The 17272-nt window shown below is 57.3% G+C and overlaps 1 protein-coding gene across 1 annotated transcript; it reads left to right on the top strand.

Moving 5' to 3' along the window:
* Nucleotides 1–1130: 1130 nt before the first annotated feature.
* On the top strand, nucleotides 1131–6717 carry HLX (H2.0 like homeobox). The gene is made up of 4 exons (XM_019465673.2): nucleotides 1131–2179; nucleotides 2918–3097; nucleotides 3907–4091; nucleotides 5872–6717. The coding sequence occupies exons 1-4, from the start codon at nucleotides 1585–1587 to the stop codon at nucleotides 6352–6354; spliced, it is 1443 nt and encodes a 480-aa protein (XP_019321218.1). The 5' UTR covers nucleotides 1131–1584; the 3' UTR covers nucleotides 6355–6717.
* The last annotated feature ends 10555 nt before the right edge of the window (nucleotides 6718–17272 follow it).

The raw sequence follows: 17272 nt of genomic DNA, 5'->3' as shown, positions 1-17272 counted from the left end.
TCCATTCTGACTGTAATTTAAAAGAGAACGAATTCTTAAAATAGAGATGTTGATGTTGCAGAAAACCCCCACTACACCCACCCTACGCTCTAAAGACCCAAAGCACGAATGGAAGACGTCGACTTCACTTCGTCTTCTTTTCCGACCAGGCCCAAGGGGTTCCTGGGGAAACCGTCACTGAATTGAAAGTAGTATTTAACCCCAAGGAAATGTGCTCTTGTGGGCGCTTGCAAAACAATGGACCCCACGTGATCTGGGGCTGTGGTGGAGCTGAGAGGGTGACATTTCCTACAAGGTGCAGCAGAGGAGGGGACGCGCGTGCCGCTTTCCCGGGTTTCGGGACGGCGGCCTGTTTTGTTGTCGTCTGAGGCTCCCGGGAGGGTTTGGCTGAGACCAAGGGAGCCGTTCGGAGACATCCATCTTATTTTGTTTGAAAAGTTACTCGTCCAAGTTGTCACTGCGTGACAGCCTGGAATAAAGCTAATTTGCGACGGCCCCTCCTCTCTTCCCTGAAGGTCTCGGAGGCAGCAAGGCTGACGCGGTGCTAAACTGGGCGGGGACTCCGCGCCCCAGCTCTCCCGCGCCAGAGCTCAGAGCTGAGCAGCTTGGCAGCCGGAGCCCACGAAGGATGAGGACATCGACTTTCGGGATAAAGGCTGAGTGAAGAAAAATCAGGCCCGAGTGAAATCAGGAGGAGGGAACCCAGGGGGCCGCCTCCCCGTGCCAGGAGGCGGGCTTTGCACCCGTGAAAATACACGGGAGCACCAGCTGCTCTGGGCAAGCGCCCCGGGAGCGCTGGGACCAACTCGCCACGTCCGATGCCGGGTTGGAGCTGCAGAAGTTAGCGGAGGGCCACAACTCCCTGCAGCCGCCGCCCGGGCCCCTACGCGCGGGACCCTGCTCAGCCCACGCGGCAGCAGCAAACACTTTGGCGTGGCCGGGGGCGTGGCCGAGGAAGCGGGCCACGCCCCTCTTTCCCAATTCCCCTCCACTTCCCGCTCCCATTGGTCACGAGGATGGCCAATGAGCGCTCGGATCGAGGTCCTACCCTGGGTCTGACTCCGAAGCTCCTGCCAAAACTTTGGGAGTTTTTAGAGAGGAGTTTTTTTTTTTTTTTTTTTTTTTCTCTTATTACTTTTTTTTTTTTTTTAAGCTAACGGATTATTATTGTTGTTGTTTTAAATTTAGCTCGTAGGGCTTAGCTGTTTGGGTTTTCTTTCGGTGCCCGGCCCCTGTCTCCCCGGCTTCCCTGGAGTGTGCGGAGCTGCGGCCCCTGCCCGCCTAGCAGCTCCAGAGCCCCTCGCTCGCCTCCGGCCCGCGGGGAGCGCGGGCGCCTCGCCGCCTTTAAAGTGAGGCCAGGGGCCGAGGCTGTGACCGGCCGGGATCCGGGCCTCGCCTCCTCCCTCGGTGGCGCTAGGGCTCCCTGGCCTGTCTTCAGTGCGGACGGAGAAGCGAAAGCGGATCGTCCTCGGCTGGGCTGCCGCCGCCTCCGCGACTCAGAGCGCCCCTCCCCGCGCACCCATCCACCCAGCTACCCGGCCGGGCCCGGCGGGGCCGCGGCGGCGCTCGGCGCACCCAGCCAGAATGTTCGCCGCCGGGCTGGCTCCCTTCTACGCCTCCAACTTCAGCCTCTGGTCGGCCGCTTACTGCTCCTCGGCCGGCCCGGGCGGCTGCTCCTTCCCCCTGGACCCCGCCGCGGTCAAGAAACCCTCCTTCTGCATCGCAGACATCCTGCACGCCGGCGTGGGGGAGCCGGGGGCGGCCCCGGAGGGTCTGGCGGGGGCCTCGGCCGCCGCCCTCACCGCGCACTTGGGCTCGGCTCACCCGCACGCCTCTTTCCAAGCTGCCGCCAGATCCCCGCTTCGACCCACCCCGGTGGTGGCGCCCTCCGAAGTCCCGGCTGGCTTCCCGCAGCGGCTGTCTCCGCTCTCAGCCGCCTACCACCACCATCACCCACAGCAACAACAGCAGCAGCAACAACCACCGCAGCAGCAGCAGCCTCCGCCTCCACCCCGGGCTGGCGCCTTGCAGCCTCCGGCCTCTGGGGCGCGGGGGGTCCCGAATCCCCCCCATAGCGGCTCGGCCCCGGCCCCCTCCAGCAAGGACCTCAAATTTGGAATTGACCGCATTTTGTCTGCAGAATTTGACCCCAAAGTCAAGGAAGGCAACACGCTGAGAGGTAGGTCTTGGGCTAGAGGCTGCAGGCCTCTGACCACGGCCCTGGCGCACTCCCAGGTCCCAGGGCCATTTGGGATGCCTTTGAGTATTTTCACAATTAAGGACAAGTCGGTAAAATGAGGGAGAAGAAAATGAATTGTAAGAAGACTGTGAAACGTTAGGTGTAAAACTCACCTGCTCTGCATTACAAAAAAAAAAAAAAGTTTCCAGGGATGCTTTAAAAAACACACGTCACAGAATCATTATTCCTAAAAATCCGTTGGCATAAATATTCGCTAAAATGGCTATTCTCTGTCTCTTGAATCACATATCTAGAGAGTGAGCTATATTAATTTGACAGGGGAAACCCTTTCGGGGAACACTTTCCCTTCCATTTATCCGATTTCTAGTGAAATGCCACTCAAAGAATGTAGATAAACAAAATCGCCCCTCAGCAGAGTGGGGGGTTCTTTCCCGGGGGAGGGTGGAGGTCTCCTGAAAGTGACTGCCTTTTGGCCGTTTTATATAAAGCCCTTCCTTGCTATATGTGTGGACGTGGACGTGTGCGCTACACATGGAAACATTTTGTGCATCGCCCCTTGGCCTCTGTCGGGGAGAGAGGGCTTTTGGGGGTAGAGACAAGGTCTCTCGCGACTTTGCTGCAGGGAAACCGAATCGAGGTGGGAGGGGAGGGACAACTCAGCCGGAGAGTGTGGGTTTGCCCGAGGTGTAACCAGCTCTTCTTTTCCCTCGTCCCCAGACCTCACGTCCCTGCTAACCAGCGGGCGGCCCGCAGGCGTACACCTTCCCGGCCTGCAGCCTTCTGCCGGCCAGTTCTTCGCGTCTCTAGATCCCATTAACGAGGCTTCTGCCATCCTGAGCCCCTTAAGCTCGAACCCGAGAAATTCAGTCCAGCATCAGTTTCAAGACACGTTTCCAGGTACGGAAACCCTGCTGAGCCACGGCCTGACGGGGCGGGTCGACTGACTGCTCATTCAGGACTGACGCCTGGCGTGGCCACCGCGGTTCAGCCAACCCGGGGTCGGTGCAGGAGGCTACCAAGCCCGCAGACAGAAACCGAAAGAGTTCTCAGCTAGCTAGCTCACCCCTCGGTTGGTTCCCGGGGGCAGAGGGTGGGGGACCCAGGGAGGCCGTGGGCGGGTGGGGTGAAGGGGCTTTCCCTAGTCTTGCAGCCAGAGAGGGACTTGAAAACGCAGCCAGAGGTGTTGTTTTTTAACATACACACAGTTTGGAATGACTTCAAACGCTTTGGCCAAGGAGAGGTTCTGTCGGCGCACACGTTTGCAAGAACTTATACGCGCGCAGCGCGCGCGCGCGCGCACACACACACACACACACACACACACACACACACGAGAGTCAAAGCTGTCTTCTCTACATCCTAAAGGCCCAACCGACGTTTTCGCCAAATCTTTGCATGCCCAAAGGCCGCGCATTTGGCTGATATTTTCCCTTTGGAATTAATCGATGAAGCTCCGGGCTTCTCCATTCCACACTCGCTTTAGGCCTCACGCCTAAAGTCTCAAGAGCTGTAGGATTCCATTTTAGACAGGCCATTCCCAGTCTGCGCGAAGGGCTATCCGAATGCGGGGCGGGGGGAGGAGGGCCGATGTTAACGCAAAAACAAGTTTTAAGCAGCACGGTGAGTCCCGGGCCCGCAGACCGCGGACGTGGCACTGACGCGGCCCTCCTGTCTTTCTCTTGCCCCCCGCTACCGCCTGGTGGCAGGTCCCTACGCTGTGCTCACGAAGGACACCATGCCGCAGACGTACAAGAGGAAGCGCTCATGGTCACGGGCTGTCTTCTCCAACCTGCAGAGGAAAGGCCTGGAGAAGAGGTTTGAGATTCAGAAGTACGTGACGAAGCCCGACCGAAAGCAGCTGGCCGCGATGCTGGGCCTCACCGACGCGCAGGTAAGCCGCTTCAGGCGCCCGCGCACCGCTCCCTCGGGGCGCGGCCTAGCCCCAGGGCTCCCTCCGCCCCGGCCCACTCTCCTTCTGCGGGGGAAACAAGGGCCTTGAATTTCTCGAGACCTCGTACACGTCGAAACTTGAGGCAGGAGGAGGGGGGATGTGGGGGTGAGAAGGACGGAAAGAATAGCCCATCCCCAAAGATGTATGTCAACAACCGCAGCATGTTTATTTTGGCCAACAGGCGAAAGAACAGCAGAGAAAGCGAATAGGCCGCAGGAGATAATAATTATGTACTCGACTGTAGTGCAATTCGCTGTAGGAGGCGATGTATTTCAGAAGAGATAAAAATCCAAAGTCAAGAGATTGTTGTTGGTCCCCCCCCCCTCCCCCGCCCCGTCCTTCCTCCCTCCTCCTCCTGCTGCCGCTGGATTGTGAAATCCCCATTTGTGAGGAAGTGAAAACATCATTTCAAACGGAATTACTTAGTAGGGCGAGGAGTGCACTCAGAGCAGAGCCACCACCGTCTGTCCGATTTTCTAACGGCACAGGGTCTCAAGATAATCTCTGGGGGGGGGGGGGCGGGGAGTGAGAGAAAGAAAAAAAAAAACAGATTTTCTTAGAATACCTAAGAGCATTTCAGCAGCTTCTGCCTACTTGGATTTTTTTTTTTTTTTTTTTTTGCAAGGCAATGGCGAATCGATCGTGTTTGAATTCAATTTTTTTCTTTTTTTCAAATTCAAGAATTGGACCTTCCCCCCCCCCCCCCCCCGGAAATAGAAGAGGCACTTTGCTTCCACACCCCACAGCAGTGGCCTTTGCTCCCTGGGTGCTGAATGTTCTGAGCAGAGCAGAAGCCAAAAGCAGGCACCTTTTCATAGCTCCTTTAGGTTACCCCCCCCCTTTCTGTCCTCCATTACACAACCACCACCCCCCCCTCCCCAGCACACACTGGAAGAGCCCAGCCGTTTTCCACCAGCTGTGGATGTTATTTTTAAAAGGGAAGCTGGAACTTGTGTGAACAGCACTAGGTCCCCCAGGGGATTGTATATATTTATATAGATTCTCCACCCCATCCCTACCCCCCTTCTTCCACTCTGCACAGGTTTCATTCCAGCATTTTCTAAGCCCGCTGAAGGATCAGTTTATCCCAGGCAGGGGCAGGTCTTTATCGGTTTCTGAGTACCTACCTGCCAAGGAAATGCTCTTCTGCTGAAGGTCCAGCGGTGCCCCCCCCCCCCACCACTGAGACTAACTCTTTTGAACCCTCTTTCCCCTCTGTTCTCCCCACGGTTTCTCCTTAACAAGAACTGCTTTCGTAGAAACTTGCCTTGGGTAGACGCAGTAGAGGGGCGGACCAGCTTAGCACAAATTGTTAACGTTGGTTCACCAAACTCTTGAAATCATGGGTATATTTTTCTGGGCTAGGGGTCCGTAATTTAAATCAGATTTTCGGAGAGTCCTGACTCGAGTCGGGCTAAGACGCATTGATTTGGAGCAGAAATCGTCCTTCGTCTGCTTTCCAACAAGCATCCAGGTCATTTCAGGATCAGGTCTGGAGGGCCACATTGTGAGAACCAGGCCTAGTGGGTTCCGCAGGCGAGGATCCCTGGCGAAGGCCTCCGTTTCCCGGGGCTGCCTCTCGGCCCCTGCGCCGGGCACAGGGCCCGGCCGGTGGTAGACAGCTGGGGACCGCGGCTCCAGGCCGCGCGCGAGTCGGAGTGCGGCGAGCCCGCGTCTCATCTCCGTGTCCCTTCTTGTCTCCCCACGTGGTGCGGCGCAGGTGAAGGTGTGGTTCCAGAACCGGCGGATGAAGTGGCGGCACTCCAAGGAGGCCCAGGCCCAGAAGGACAAGGACAAGGAGGCGGGCGAGAAGCCGTCGGGCGGCGCCGCGGCCGCCGACGGCGAGCAAGAGGAGCGGAGCCTCAGCCGCTCGGAGGGCGAGGCCGAGAGCGAGAGCAGCGACTCCGAGTCTCTGGACATGGCCCCCAGCGACACGGAGCGGACCGAGGGGGCCGAGCGGTCACTGCACCAGACCACGGTCATCAAGGCCTCGGCCGCCGGCGCCCTCCTCCCGGCCGGCGGCGGCGGGAGCGCGGGAAGCGGCGGCGGCGTTGGCGGCAGTTTCGGCTTCGGCAGCCTTGGCGGCGGCGGCGGCGCGGGTAGCGGCGGCGGCGCCTCGGAGCTGCTGCCCGCGCCCCAGCCCACCCTCAGCGGCGCTCCGCAGAGCCCCGAGCCCGCCCCGGCGCCGCTGGGCGGCCTGTAGACTGCGCGAGGCGAGGGGCCCCGGGGCCCGCGTGCCGCTCACTGCCGCCCAGGGTGGGCCGGACTTCGCGCCTGCTTTGCGTTGGCAATGGGGACAGGGCGACGCCGCGGCGGAGCGCCCTTCCCTGCGGTCCCACCTGCCCGTCGCCGCCGCGCAGGTGCCCAGAGCCGAGGGGGGTCTCAGTGCCCCCGCCCGAGGCCCCCTCCCCTCCCCCGCGCCGGCCAAACACTTCTCCCCGGCCGCGAGCAGTTCACACTGTGAAGTGTTGGACGAAACAGTTCCTCCCCGCACTCGGGGCTGTGGCGCAAGGACGAGCTGCACACAGGACGACACAAACTTGTAAATAAAATGTTTACTACGGTTTGTAAAGGCCGCTCGGCTTTGCTGGGGCGGTGCGGTCGTGAAGGTCGGGGATCTCCCACCCGGACCTCAGCCTCGGGGCGCTGGAGGCCGCAGCAGCTGGAGGCGGGAACTAGTACTTTCTGCGGGGGGGGGGGGGGGGGGGGGGGAGGAGGGGAGTGCAGCAAGCTGAGACCCGCCTGGCTGCAGAGATCGGCGTTGGGGCTTAGAGGTCCCTCCAGTTCCGAGGGCCCCTCGGACGTAGCCTGCACCCACCGCCACGGAACGGGCGCTCCACCACCCTGAGTGTGGCCAGAGGACCGAGGTGGCCGCGGAATCTGTTAGGCCTGTCGGACAGATGGCTTCCCCACCCGGGGTCTGGGCCCCATGAGTGTGCCCGAGGGCTTTCCTTGGCTGGAGAGCCTGCTGAGTTGGAGTGGAGATGTCGGTGATGCGGGCGGGGTCAATTTAGCCACAGTCAGTACTTACAACGTGGCGGCTCAATGGCCCGAGTGGAGCTTTGAAGCAATTCCAACACAAACAGCTCCTTGGGCCTGGATGGCGTAAGGGGAGAAGGTAGTGTCCTGGAGGAAAGGACAGACAGATCACAGTGGTTAGGGTTGAAGGGCCAGGTCTGAGAAGGCTTTAAAGGTGCCGGAACAATCCTAGGCCAGTCAGGGAAGTGACCCGTTCAAGGTCACACGCAGACAAAGTCAAAACCGGAACTCAGACCTCCTGGCTCACATTTGCCCAGTGATGGGTCTACAAAACTGTATCTCCCAGCCCCATCCACTCACAATCTCCCTTGCAGTTAGGCCACTGCATGTGCCCAGTGAGTCCCTCCCCAGCTCCAGCCCCAACAGCCAGGAGTCGAGAGGCCGTTTCCCCATCACACTGCAGCTGGGATATTTATTTTGCTTCCATGCTGCAACTGGGATGGACCATTTCAGGTTGTTTTGTTTTGAAAGGCTAGACAGTCAAACCTCTCTCCCAGACCTGTCCTCTCTGGGCTCTCTTTCCCTCGGAACTACAACAAGTCCAGAGTTTGTATAAAGCTCTTTTGGGAGATTTAAAAACAAACAGACTTTGCTGACAAACCTGACCCCGAGGGTCTATTTGACAAGGCTTCTTACAGGCCCACCATCCATGCCAAGATGTGGTTCTCTGAGAGGATGCTCTGTCGAGAGTGATGTTCCCCCAGAGACGCTGAGGTCAGCGAGCCCAGGACACGTCCCAGTCCCCAGGCTGGAGTGAGAAGGTTCTTAGTGGTTCCCCGATCTGGCTTAGCTTCTTCCCCATTTTGACTCATTGACTTGAGCACAAAGACCTCCGTTTTAGAGCAGAGGCCCCAGAGTTAGCCTTCTTTGGCCTGGCGCAGCACAGGGGTGCAAGGCTGACCATTCCCTGCCCCCATCAACCTCCCAGCATCCAAGTGGAGCCGAACCCCTTAAGGAATGTGCACACTTGGGGAAGGGGAGTGGCGGCGACCAGGGTGGTCCAGTGTAGGAAAGAGAAGGGAAAGGTAGAAGGCTCGAAGGAGGGGCCTTAAGTTAAATGGGAACGTGAGCTGACTATTATCTTTAAATGTGCCTAGGTTTCCAGGCACAGCAGCCTCCATACCTGCTTGGGAGGGATTCCTTCACCACTCCGCGGGCCTTACCACCTAACCGCAGGATTCTTCCTGTGCCCCAATTTTGCTTTCATTACGGAAATCAGTTTCCTCTGACCCCTGAAATATTAAAATGCTGTAATAGGACATCCCAAGGACACGGAATTTTGACTCACTTAAATCCAGTGCTGGCATTCAGGAGAATATGGTGGCAGCAAGGATACCAGTTGAGGAGCTCAGCTGGGGAGGAGAATCGGACAGGAGCTGGTGCTTTAGACCACAAGGCCTCGGGGTGCCCACTGCCCTGATCTCCCTTTGCATTTCTCCTCCTGGGACCCAAGTTTTTTGTTTTTTAAGTAAAGGAAATGATCTCCCAGGGACTGTTAAATGAAATGATTTCAGGTACATTTCAGCCTTAGCACGACCAGGATCCGCTAGACCAGAGGTTGCAGCAAAGCTGGGGTACTGGGAAGGAAATGAACCTGGCAGCGGGCACCGGGAGGTGGCAGTGGGGATGCTCCTGGAGCGTTTCCTCCGCCACCCCCCCACCTCTCCTTCTGGAACATTTCCCCCTTGAAATTCTAAGGGGCTTTGGGCGGTGGAGTTCTCCCACATTTTCATCAGGAACGGGGTATCACAAGTCCAGGAGAAGCTGAGGGTTCATTTGGAAGAGGAGCAGCCACAGGACGAAGAGTCGTCTCTAGGCCGGCCCGGCGGCGGAGAGGAAACACCGCATTTCGGGCCGCGTGGACTCATCCCGGGACTGCTCCCTCGGCCCAGGGATTGGGAATTTTCCCGGTGGCGCTCGATGCTTGCAAGCGCGTCCAGGGAAGCTGGAAATTCTTGAACGAAGACCGAGATTTCTAAGGCGCGGAAGGGAAGGCCGAGCGCGCTGGGGCTTGGAGGCGGCGGCGGGTGCGCGCGGGCTCCGGGGCAGAGCCGAGCCGCCACCCCCGCTTGTGCCGCCCAAGACTCGCCCTTCCCGAAGAGCAGCCGTAACTCTGCCCGGGCTGGGCTCTGCCTCGCCGGCCGCAGTGGTCCTCGCGGCGCCCAGTCCTCGGAGCAAGGTCCTCGAGGCGCAGCCGGGACGTGCCGAGGGGTGGCGACCGCGCGTCTCGCTGGGACCAGGCAGCGGGGGGTGGGGGTGTGTCTCAAACCCCCTCGGGTGCACGCGCGCTCGCACCCCAATTACACACACAGGTCAAAGCGCCACATGCTCAAAGAAGCGCCCAGGAACGCAGACCCAGACGGAGACACGAGAGACCCTGTCCTGGCCGGTTCAGCATTCTCTGGGCACAAACGCGCGAATAAAGTTCTCCCTTCTCCATTCGGCAAGGCAGAGTGAAGAGCCTCACGCCGTCTTCTTCGGCCACAGTTGGTGGCCGGGTGGGTGGGGCGCTGGTCTCCAGAAAAGCTTCCTTGCGCCAAGCCTCGCCGGCCAAAGCCCTGTAAGCCGGAGCCGAATTCCGCTCCACTTGTCCGCCTCAGTCCAGAGCAGGCAGGACCTGGAGTCCGGGAGTTTGGGGGGAGCGGGTGGCCCTCGCTGTCCTGTCCCCTTCCGGGGCCACGGCTGTCAGGCCCCGTGGAACTTCAAGGCGAAGTCTTGTCTCCAAGGGAGGCTCTGGCCCGCACACCAGCCAAGGTGTTCTCCAGTTCTCCTTACCCCACCGCCTCGCAAGGATTCGAGAGTAGCGTGTGTGTGTGTGACTTGCTCAGACTCCGGTTGTCACAAATCCCTGTGACTCCCTCCGCACCGCAGAGGGGACCAGTGGCTCTGGGATCTTTCCTGCGGCTGCTCCCTCTGGCTGGGGTCTAGAAGTGGGGTGTCGGCAGGAGTTTGAGGCCAGCACGGAGCAGGTGAGCTCTGAGTGCGCAGCCTGCTGGTCCCTCCTGTTCTAGGTCGTGGAAGCTAACCTAAGTGGAGGGTGACCCCAGATGCCCCTGCAGTCGCAATCTCCGGGAACTTAAGGGGACGCAGGGTGGGGCGGGGATCAGCACCTGGCAGCGGATATCATGGGGGCGCTCCAGACTTGACTTTTAACCTGTGTGGCTTTAACCTGTTGAGTTTTACTCTATCTCCAGATCAGTCTCCCCCCCCCCCCACTTCCCCCCAAGCCCAAGCCAACTCAAACAGATCCCCCAGCGTGCAGGGTGGGGCCTAGAACAGCTCTGGAGCAAGGTATGGGGAAGGGAGGCGCGAGGCTGAGGTCCACGCACCCTCCTCCCCGGGGGCGCAATGGTCTGTTTTGAGAAGGAAGAACCGGTTGAAAGACTGAGTGCTGGGCCCTCCCCATAGGACGCGGTGACACTAAGTTAAAGAAGGTGGAGAGGACCCTAAACAGACAGGCCCTCGCAACCCTCCCCCCCTTCTTTAGCCTCTGGCGAAGGAGGGCCGCACTCTCCATGGTCTTTGTGAAGATCCAGCTACTGGGTTTTATGGAGCACTCCAACTGTAGGTATTCGGGCTTTGGGAGATACACCTCGATTTAACTGTGCTCAGGCATGCATCTGGCTCAGTCTTTCCCTTTGAGGTCGTGACGGGATTGGCTGGGGTCCTGAAGACAAATGAACTGCCTTCTCTGCAGGTTCTCCCCACGCCCGGGATATTAAAACCTGCAGCGGGCACCCTCCTCCCCCCACCCCCGCAGCCGTTCTTTGGATTTCCTAACTGCTACCCGGGAGGTGTGCACTTTCCAAACTATTCCTTCCCCTCCAACCCCTCCATGCCCCCACCCCCGCCCCACCGGGGTTCTGAAAGGCTGGGCCCCCGCGGCGACTGGCCTGGGGCCTCTGACACCTCCGACAGGTGAGCTCAGAGAATGGGTGGTCCTTGGGTCCCTTGGATGTTCTGTCTTCTGTTATTTTATGAACAAGCATAGATGTCGTGGCAGGTGTGATTACTTCTGACTTCTTCATTTTAAGGATGGGGCAACAGAGGCTGGGTTCTTGACACTTGCCCAAGGTCCCCTGGGGAGTGAGTGCCAGGACTCTGATAAGGCTGTGGGTTTAGTGCCTCCTGAGGGGCAAAGGGAGAGGAGTCCTACCAGGCACAATTGACCAACCAGATTCTGATCTGGATTGTTACAACTCAATGGCTTTTTAACTTTTTTTCTTAACTGTTTATTTATTTTTGAGACACAGAGAGAGCATCTATGCATTGCATGCAAGCAGGGGAGGAGCAGAGGGAGAGGGAGACAGAGAATCCAAACAGCCTGGTGCGGAGCTTGAACTCACCAACTGAGATCATGACCTGAGCCTGAGTCGGATGCTTAACTGACTGAGCCACCCAGGTGCCGCTCAGTGGCTTTTTAAAAAGGGGGCATAAAAGGCGCTGAGCCTGCGGGGAACTGTGGGCTCCAACAGATCCATTTGTTCTTCCTTTTGGTAGTCCCCAAGAAGTTTCCCTCCAGGAGTTGCAGGCCTGGGCCTCTCCAGGATTGATACCCCCACCCTTCAGCCTGTACCACCTATGTGGCTTTGCTAATACGTCTAAGGTCGGGCCACATCCTGCTCTTGGGACGTGACATCATTCTTGAGTGTTTCTCCATCTGGTTGCTGACATTTGGGATTTGGGACAGCACGAGGTGTCCGAGACCTCATCATGCTGGTCATGCAGCCACTGAGCTAACTCCTTCTCTCTCCCCCGGTCCTTAGACCTAGTCCCAGCCAGCAGATGATGCCTCCTCCTTTTGCACAGTTCTGGGTGGGTAACAGACCAGCCATAGAAGGTGGTGGAGGTGACAGCGGCTACACCACCTGACCCACGCCCAGAGCTCGAGGCTTCAGTGACCCCAATGACTATTTCTGGGGGGTTTTAAGTATGGGAAGAGGCTGGCATATGGAGGTCGGAGTTGGGGGTGTCAGAAGGAGCATGCCTGACCCCAACCCCAAAGAGCCCGAGAAGCGTTCATTCATTCGCTAATTATTAAATGTGGGACCTTGGGAAATTGGCTTCAGTTTCTTCATCTGTACAATAGGAAATAATGTTACCTAACTTCTAAACCACTGTGAGAATGAATTGCATGGTAAAATGTTAAATGAGAAAGTGGATGGCATATTATATTCCTTCCTTCCTTTATTAATTACAGTATTTACTACCTTATTAGTATTTGCACAGTTGGAAAAAAAAAAAAAAAGGCAAGGAATCAGATCCTTAGATGGAGGCTCATGAATTCAGGGCAGTCACTGTGTCCCCGGGGAGGAACCTTTGAAAGAGTAGAGCAGAGTGTTTGGATACAGTGTGTCCACAGAGGTTGTGCTCAGACCCCTCGTCTCTATGGGAAGACCAGTGGCATTTCTTCTTGGTCCTTCAGGCACTGTGCCTGGCATTCTGTGCATACAGCAGGTGCTCAAGACAGTGCTTTTAGGTGTGGTTGGGAGTTTTCCTTGGGAGCTGGAAGGGGAAGGAGCTAGAGTTTTCTGACACTTCAGGTTTGAGGGAAACTTAAGTATCTGGGGTCCAAGGAGGGAAAACTATGTGCCTACTGTTGAGGCCATGTCAGGACAAATGAAATTTGGGGAGTTCTATTAAGTTCTTAACTAATCGCGTAGAGGGAAGTCTTCAAAACGGAAACAGGATATCAACTGTCCCTTTAGCTGGGAAAAGGCACCCTTTGCTTCTTGAGGGCAAGGCTGGGCTCTGCCTTAGGGTCGGAGCAATTCTAGCACCTCGCACAGCGCTAGGTACGGGGAAGGCGCCTCAAGAAGTGTTTACTGAATAAATGAGTAACACATTGTTGTGTTCCTTGTGGTTACTGATAGTCCCAGTGGATCCTCAGGAACAACGTGATCGGTGGTTAGCACTTGGACACAGGAAGAAGTGAGCTAGAAGGCGCGGGAACTACTGAGTGGTGACTCGGGAAGGAGGAGCGGACTTGGAAGTCCCAAGTCATCTGGATGAGGACACACAAGGGTCCTGGACACTAAATCCGTTGCAGAAGAAGAAAATAAGTTCCCAAGCAGCGCTCCATATAGATGAGAAAGCGCTCGTTCGCGCACGTTCATCTGGAGAACGTCGTGCGCAGGTGGGCATCGTTGGCCCCATTTTGTAGGTTGAATGACTCGCCCACAGTCACCTCGCCAGCAGTCAACGCAAGGACCAGGACGGAAGCCGGAGACTGTGTGCTTCCCGGGGTGGCCCGCTCCGGGCGTTAAGATCCGCGCCGGCGTCTCTCGGCACAGTGAGCGAGCGGGCTGCTGTCAATGTGCACCTTGCTTTCTCCTTCTGCTGCGCAAAAGCGTCGGTTAGTTTCGCCGAGTTCCAGAGCTCCCCCCACCCCCAACTGCTCACGCCCCACCCGCCTCTGGCGATTTCAGGGTCAGCAAATTTCAGCCGCGCTTTGATTTGTCAGGGCTGTTTATTTTTGTGTGTGCGAATGGGGTGAAGAGTGCACCCCGCACTTTCCTGCACGTGGTGCGAGCTCAAGAAATGAGCCAGTGAATGAATGAAAGAACGAATGAACTAATGACCGCATAAGATTCCTTATCTCGCGGGCCCCACAGGCGTCTGGTTGAGGATCTGGCCATTTTCTGGATCCTTCTATGGAGACAATCGGAGGCCGCGCACGCCCTCCAAAGGAGTCGCTGCGCGGCCCGGCTCTCTCCGCTCCCGGCGCAGACTGTGCTTGAAGCCTCAAGCCTGTAGGAGGGCGCCCGCCCCCCACCCCGTTCGCCACTCATTTGGGTCCGATGGAGGGTCCCAGGTCCTCTGTCTCCTTGGATCCCCAGCGCCCAGTCGGAGGTCAGCGACCTCGCTCGGGTGGGTCCCGACATCAGCCCCGCAGCGGGTGGGCTGCGCCGGGCAAATCTCAAAATCTTCCTGGTAAGGCTGCCTTGGATCCCCCGCAGCGATCTAAGCCGCATCCCTTTGTTCTCATCTCCCGCAAGGTTCCTGCCTCCTCCGCGGACTTGTCTCCCTCGGCGAGGGGGCAGTGGGTGAAAAACTAGAAAGGAAAGGAATGAAACTTTTCTATGACACACAATTTAAAAATGAATGTCGACCCACCGTAATGCAAATGTTCCCCTTTCCTTCGGTCTCCACTCTCCCAGTCCTCCTTCTTGCTTTGGGCATCCCCATCCCTTCCCACTTTTTGTTTCCCCCTCTCCACTCCTTGTGCCTGGGTCTTCCTTCATCCAGCGATTGTCCACCTTTCCACTAGGACTTTCAGAGGAGCTGGGCCGTGATGGCGGGGCTCGAGGGCAACCAGGGCAGGCGATGTGGTGCAGGGGCTGCTCCAGAAGTCGTGGCTCCAGCCTCGGCTATGACCCCAAATGAAACGAAAGGCAGTTATGTTGTTTGAAACTATTATTAAAAAACGAACGGCCCGTAAGATTAAAACAACAACACCGACCCGCGATGATGTCATCCTCGTCAGAAGCATGGTTCAAGAGCCAAGAGAGATTGATGTGTCGGTGCACGTGAACCAGCCATAGCCTCGGTGTCATCCGTTAACACATGCATACACCATCTGCGCCCCTACTACGCGCTGGCGGGTTCGGTTCGGGACCATCAGCGGCTCCAGAGGAGCAACAGGAAAGCGCCCTGAGGTGCGCCGGCTGAACCAACAGTTTTAGCTCTCGGAATCTTTCTTTCTCCCCTCTTTTCCCCTCTTTTGGTTTTCCCATCGCAGAGGAGTGGTCATGAGGACACCCATCCTGCCTTCTGAGTCCTCTCCAGCCGTCCCACTATGCTTCCCCATCTTCTCCCCATCAGTTTGCTCAGCGACCCTGGAGGCAGTTCAGTATCCCTTCTACATAGGTTAGGGGAGCATATCTAATACAGGGGACAGTCACGGCCGCGCGCACGGTCGCGCGCGCCGTTATGCTGGCAAACAGAAGTGGCGCTCAGGAAGCGAGAATTGGCATTAAACTCTCACCACCCTCACCGCCATTACATCGCTAATTTCTTCCGTTTGGAACGCGTCTTTACTTGGAAATCACCCAGGGTGGGGGCGCGCAAGTGAAAACGGAGGAAACAGACGCAATCGTTTCCCACTTTTAAGGCACAAATTCAAAGTCTTGTATCTCATTTAACCTTCCCAGCAACCCTGGGCGAGAAGATGTTTTCTTCCAATCCTACAGATAATCCAGTTTGAGGAGCAGAGAGGCTGGGTAATTTGATCCAGGTACTGGCTGGCAAGGGGCGTGGCCAAGCCTCCGACCCCGAAGCCCACCGGTTCCTAGTTCCAATCCTGAAAGGGTGGGCTTCCCCGACTCCCTCTTCGAAGAAAAAGAAAAGTTCAAAGTTCAAAGAAAAGCTCTGCTCTCCTTTTTAGCGAATTACTCCATTCATTGTTTCAAATATCCACTTTACATTGTGAGAGTAGACCCCGCCACAGAGAAATCCATTAAGCATCGTTCTGTCGCACCCCCAGAGAAAGCGCATGCCCGGTGTACCCTGTCTGGTGTACAAGGTTGATGACTGAAGGAGGGGAGAGTTCAGTACAAAAACATCTGTAAGCGAGTGGTCGCCATGAGCACTTAACTGTTCCTTTCCACCTCAGGCTGGGAAGCTAAGGTTAGTCTACAAGCCACATCTTCCCCTTTCTGTGCTCCTAGTTACTCCCTTTTCTTTCCGTCCTCACCTGGCCTCCCGCTCTGCTGCCTCCCTCCACCTCCTCCTCCCACACTGCGGCCCAGAGCCTCGGCCGGGCTGTGACCCGAGTCCTAACGCTGCAGTGGTTGTCCGTGCAGCGGCGGGACGGGATGCGACCGGCCTGGAGCTGCGGCGGGTCCCAGCAGCGCTTTGCCGCGGGCCGCAGCTCCTAGGACCGGAGCGAGGGGCCCGGCGCCGGGCGGGGCAGGAAATTTATGGTCTGTGTATACTTTCTGGCTCCAGAGCCCCGCGCACCAGAAGGATGGGGCCCCGCGAGCCCCTGAGGCCGCGATCTGGGGCCGCAGGCGCCGCGGCCAAGTATGGTGCCCTCGAGTCTCTCCTTTCTGCTGCGCTAAGGCCATAAACCTCCCCGGGAGGGCGCGGCTGAAAACGAAAGCCCTGCAGGGAGGTGGGTACCAGCCTCGCCGAAGTTAACCCAGCCCGGCCAGCCTAGGAAACCGGCTCCCAGGCCTGCGTTCAGTCGCCCTGCGTGTCTGCACCGCCGGTGCGGCCGTGGCGCAGGGTGGGATTCCGGGCCCAGTGTAGGACTGCGTGGCCCCAAGTGCGGCTAGGTGACGGGCCCCGGGGTTCCCACGGCGCCAAGTCCTCCCGGCGTCCTGTCGAGGCCTGGCCTCGGTCCTCCACCCGTGGGGCCAGACTTCATTCTATTTCTCGAGTGGGTCCGTGACAGAGAAAAGAGCCCATCCAAAAGTTGGGGGCAAATGCGAGACTTCCTTGGGTCTGGGGGGCTGGAGGAGGCGCGAAAATGGTCCGGGGCAGGCGGCCAACGCCCAGCAACACTAGAAGTTCCAGTGCTCCGGCTTCAATCCTGCCGGGTTAGCACGAAGCGCGTCCACGCTGTCTCTCCCAGGCCGGGCCACACCGGCGCACAGGAGGTGTGAGTTAAGCCAGGCAGCCAGAGAAGGACAGGTCCTTTCATTCACTTTGTCAGCAGGACTGGTGTTCACGGAGTGGCGCCGCCTAACGCACCTCGAAGGACGGTTAGGCCTGAGCGTAACTAATAATATCGGGCACAACTTTTAATTTAAATAACGTAGCAGAGTTTTGCGTGCCTATGTGTCAGGCACTGTCCTGAGAACTTTATATACATAAAGTATATACTTTATACTTTACTTATACTGTATATACTTTGTATACAAAAGCTTATTTGCTTTTTATAAAATTCCAATTGTTGTGATTACTTGGATTATCCCCATTTTACAGATAAAGAAACAGTGGCTAAGAAAGGTTAATTAACTCACTGAAGGGCAGCCAGTTCGCAAGTGGAGTTGGAAACAATTTCCATCTCCTTCTCCAGGGCCTACATTATCTAAATCGTCTACGGTACTAATGAAACCACTACTTATTTCGAATAT

This window comes from Panthera pardus, unplaced genomic scaffold (assembly GCF_024362965.1).
Source record: "Panthera pardus isolate Hobbes unplaced genomic scaffold, ASM2436296v1 HiC_scaffold_21, whole genome shotgun sequence".
Classification (NCBI taxonomy): Eukaryota; Metazoa; Chordata; class Mammalia; order Carnivora; family Felidae; genus Panthera; species Panthera pardus.
Note: the sequence above shows the minus strand (reverse complement) of the source record. Positions and strands in the feature narration are given on the sequence as shown.